The sequence below is a fragment of the Poecilia latipinna genome, unplaced genomic scaffold, assembly GCF_001443285.1.
Source record: "Poecilia latipinna isolate Pla-1442-1.1 unplaced genomic scaffold, P_latipinna-1.0 Scaffold2424, whole genome shotgun sequence".
NCBI classification, from domain to species: Eukaryota; Metazoa; Chordata; class Actinopteri; order Cyprinodontiformes; family Poeciliidae; genus Poecilia; species Poecilia latipinna.
The window spans coordinates 155,973-160,486 of NW_015115040.1; the positions used below are offsets into that span (position 1 = coordinate 155,973).

Below are 4,514 nucleotides of genomic sequence, written 5' to 3' on the forward strand. Positions count from 1 at the left end.
GAAGTAAAAGCTTGCACCAGTTTTTGGTCTCCTGTTTGGACTTACATCTTGCAGTGCTGGCTGATTTAGAATAGACTTCATGTGTATGTCTGAAGTAAGGTCTAAATCCATGATTAGATAAAGGTATATGTAGGTTTAAGCATTATTGAGTGTAATTGAAAGCGAATGTCCACCTTCTGTCGTTGGGACCAAGTTGGAGAAAATTCTTTCCCCCCTTGATATTATTGAAACCATCATGTAGATTGAGTGCTGCGACCATGTGGAATGTAAAGATGTCTGTCATCACCGTTATTATGGCAACAAACATCATCAAACCCTATTCTGAACTCTGTATGCATATGCATACTAGAAATAACCCCTGAATCTGCGGCTTTACCGTCAGGTGTTTCAGGGACAAATACACAAAAAATCTTCCAAAATTAAAGACAACAGATTTCAAGACATCAAAATTCAAATAACAACAAAAACTATATCCTTGATAATCATTTTAGTGACTGGTATTTTCAAAGATTATATACACTAAAGCCAAATTACTAATGCCAGATGACAGGTCACCGAGTCCATTCCAAACAATAGAGGCCCCAGAATGGAACTTTGAAGAACCCCACATGTAATTGTTACTCACTCAGATTAAACATGGTCAAATAAAGCTGTCTGCTGTGGTTAAATAATAGAGAACTACAGATTTAATTCAATACAATTCAGTTGTTTTGGCAGAATGCCACTTTTGAAATAAAGCCACTTTAATAAACTTACACCTTACAAGACAAATTGCTAGTTTACATTCAACTACATTTTTTTAATCAAATTAGTTTATACAAATATAATCCACTTAAAAAGAAAGATGCATAAAAACTAGCGTTTATGATGATTGAATGAAATGAAACCTAATTTTTCTGTTTTTGTGTGTATGTGTGTGCGCGGTCTATTTACAGGTAATAGCCAACATGAACGCAGCCTACAAGCAGGAGAAGAAGAAGAACGCCAAACGCAGGACGCAGAACACGCCTCCCACCACATTAAAAATGAGCCCCTACATTAAAACGGAGACCCTGTTCGGCGTGGTGGACTCGCCCCCGGCCAAAAAGGTCAAAGAGAGCTTGTTTTTGTCGTTTCCCGTGGAGACGGTGCTGGCCACTGAGCAGAACAGCTCTGAGGACGTAAAGGCTGAGCTCGCCTACCGCTTGGCTGAGCCTGACGTCCACTGAGGAGGACGACTCTGCAGAAAAACGACGCATCAGTAGCATGTGACCGAAAGCAACCTAGTGCTGCCTGGAACCTTAGGCAGAAGGTCAAAGGTCGATGTCAGCAAGCAGTGGAAAAGCGACTACGATGAACGCTGAGATGCACCTGCAGTGCCTTGCAAAAATAAAAAAAGTCACTTCTTCACATCTTAAGATTACAGTTTTTAACATATTAGGATTTTATGTGATAGACCAACACAGAGTAGTGCAGAACTGTTGAGTGGAAGAAAACTTGCACTTGGCTTTATTTTTTTCCTCACATATGAATGACAAATACAAATCCAGGTGTTTCAAACAGCTTTCCACATCCAGAGGAAGAAATATTTGCCAATTTCAAGGTATTGTCCCAGGTTTTCAACTGGATTTGTTTTCAACAGTTTTCAGCTGTTAAAATGATTGGGCCATTTTACATATGGTTTAAACATGTTCAAGGTCACTGACCTGTTAAAAGGTGAACCTTTGTGGCCTCTAACACGTTTTCTACCAGGTTTGTCCTGTTTTTGGCTCTGTCTGTCTTTTTCTGATCAACTCTGACCAGCTTTCTAGTCCCATGCCCACAGCATGATGCTACCTCCACCATGTTACACTGATAATGTGTGTGGGCTGATGTCCACTGTTAAATTCCCACACATTGCATTTTCCTTACTATTTTCCATTATCATTTGTGGACACAAATGTTGGAGCAGTTATTTTACAGCAATAAGGATGTGGGTTTTAATCCCAGCCTGTTGGTGTGTCCCAGCCTGTGTTGTATTATAACTTATTTTGTTTTTATGATGCTGTTTCTACCATGATGTTCTCTAACAAACCTTTAATGCCATTAAATAACACAGAGACACATACTTTTTAGAGTATTATTTGTAAAATGTGCACTACTATGTGTTGTCGCATAAAATGTAGTAACAAAACAGAAATAATTCCAACCTGGAGAGAAAAACATGAATGAATATATGTTATGTTTTACCTCTGCGGGGACTTCTAATTATGTGACTCTCAGAAACATTTGGAATTGAATCAACTTTATAAAGTAGCAATAAAGTTATTCAATTCTCAGGGCTTTTCAAAGTTAAAGGTTTAAACCATTTAAATGAGTGATTATAATGTTTCAGCATACAGTTGAATAATCTGCTGGGAGGAGCCACATGGCGGTCATTACCACATCAAGCTGGGGAATTTCACTGATCATTTATATATGAGATGCGCCACCCATTCTGGGAAATTAATATGGGCTGATTAACTGTTGTGAACTCGCATCTGTGAATCATATATCACGTTTGAGTATTCTTTTATGCCAATTTGAGAAAAAATGTGAATTGTAAAAAAAAATTATAGTCCCAACTTCTATTAACAATGCAGGGCAAAAACAATGCTTTTTTTTCTTCGTTTGTTCACAGATTGAGACAGTGACGTGTGTCACTGCTTTAAAGAGATACAAACTGAGGTAGCAATAAATAGCTCATATCTTCAACTTTCGACATGTTTAGATGTGTGGTACCCATGCTGGATATTATTATACAATAGGTTCTAATTTACTTATTAAACAGAAATAAAGCCAGAGGGCTAGTCTTTATTGGCTCTTCCTGTGAATGGTCTGGAGTATAGACGATCTTTGATGCCGGTGTAAACTTGACATTTCGGCCATACCTTTAGAGAGAAGCCCAACTTGCTTCGGTGAGGCGTGAGTGTCGCGTCTGTTTGCTTATGTACTTTAACCAAAACTGGGACAGAATGCAGTTAGTAAGCAGAAGTAGCATACAGACTGCTGGACGGTGAGGTATAAATCCAATATGGTACTAGCCGTTACCTGACTTTAGCTCAGCACCTGCTAGCTGCTAATATTAAACACCAAGTCACTACTGTCCTTCTCCGAGGTAGCAGTAGTGGAATGACTAGGACTTACCTGTTCTTATCGCGATCCCTGAAAATAGTTTGTGGCGCAATGAACTACTTCAGTTCTTGATATTTAGAAGATACGCTTGAAGAAACCGGAAGCAAAAATAATTTCAAAATAAGAGTTTACGTTAGAGATTGAGATACTTAAACCACGGTCATTTTTTTTTACAATGTGAAAATGTAAATGAAAGTTACCAGAAAAGTTTTTTTTTTAACTTAAATTTCAACAGTTTAGCTTTAAATAATTAGTCTTAGTTTAAAAAGGTTGCTATTTGTCTGTTCAGTAAAGCTTCGGGAGTTCTAAACTCTGACTCCAATAATCAGCATGGGTATCTATGCACCTGTCATCTGCACTCTGTTGTACGTTGTCCTTGACAGTGTCATCACCACTGTCCTATACATCAAGGGGACAGAGCTGTCCCTCTTCATACGTGATGTCCTGGACTTTAACATCTTGAGCTCCGCCCTTGACCTGTGGGGCATTGTCCTTCTCCGAGCATCCCTCCTGCTGGGTGCCTCCATTGGGGTTTTATGGAACAGGGAGGACGGCCCGCCCAGGGTTGCCCGGGTCACCACCGTCATTCTCCTCTTCTGCATGGTTGTCATCACCTACACCTTGGTCAAGCTGCTGATGCTGACCGAGGTGGAGCCCCTCAACCGGCAGCCATGTTTTCTGAGCCTGATGGGATGGACCTGCGCCTCCTCCCTGGGTGTCGTGCTTCTCTGGAGGCAGCTCGGGAGGGTTTCCAGCTCCGCGAGCGGGCTGGAAGTCAGGAACAGCCGTGGTGGAGGAGGAAGGGTCTCCGAGGACACAGAGAAGCTGGTGGATACAGCTGGTGAAGAGGAGGAGGCTGGAGGGAGGAAGGAGAAAGAGAAGGTCAGCTCTAGGGCTACATTGGGACGCTTGCTCAGCTACTGCAGGAAGGATACTGGACTGCTTTCCTTAGCCGTCCTCTTCCTGCTCATCTCTGCAGTGTGTGAGTATCCGTCAAACAATGCTGCCATAGCTTGTAATATCACAATGACAACTCATCTTTCTACTAATGATGTTTGTAATCATTTCTTGCCTTCTTCCCCCATGGAGAGTAACTACACACAGCAATGCCGAAGATCAATGAGCAGCTGTCAAAAACAACATGAAAGGCGTTCTCCTTATCATTCAATAAGTAGCTTCATGGCTGTAATAGATGTTTATGGGCCATTCTTAAGGTCCTTGTAGTTCATGAAGAGACGTTAAGAGCGTTTTATTTTGGTTTGTCAGATTTTAAAAATGTTACAAGGATTTTTTTAAAACTAAGTTTTAAAACTGAGTTTAGTTTGCATAATCAATCAAATCAATCAATCAAATTTTATTTGTATAGCACATTTCAGCAGCAA

General features: G+C 40.5%; 1 protein-coding gene across 1 annotated transcript in view; it reads left to right on the forward strand.

The window, feature by feature from the left end:
• The first annotated feature begins 2,262 nt into the window (after window positions 1-2,262).
• The window catches only part of abcb9 (ATP-binding cassette, sub-family B (MDR/TAP), member 9), a 9,055-nt gene continuing 6,803 nt past the window's right edge, over window positions 2,263-4,514 (forward strand). Inside the window, exon 1 of the mRNA XM_015019377.1 lies at window positions 2,263-4,114. Coding sequence (XP_014874863.1) covers window positions 3,463-4,114 — 652 coding nt within the window. The 5' untranslated portion in view covers window positions 2,263-3,462. The remainder of the gene's footprint in view (window positions 4,115-4,514) is intronic.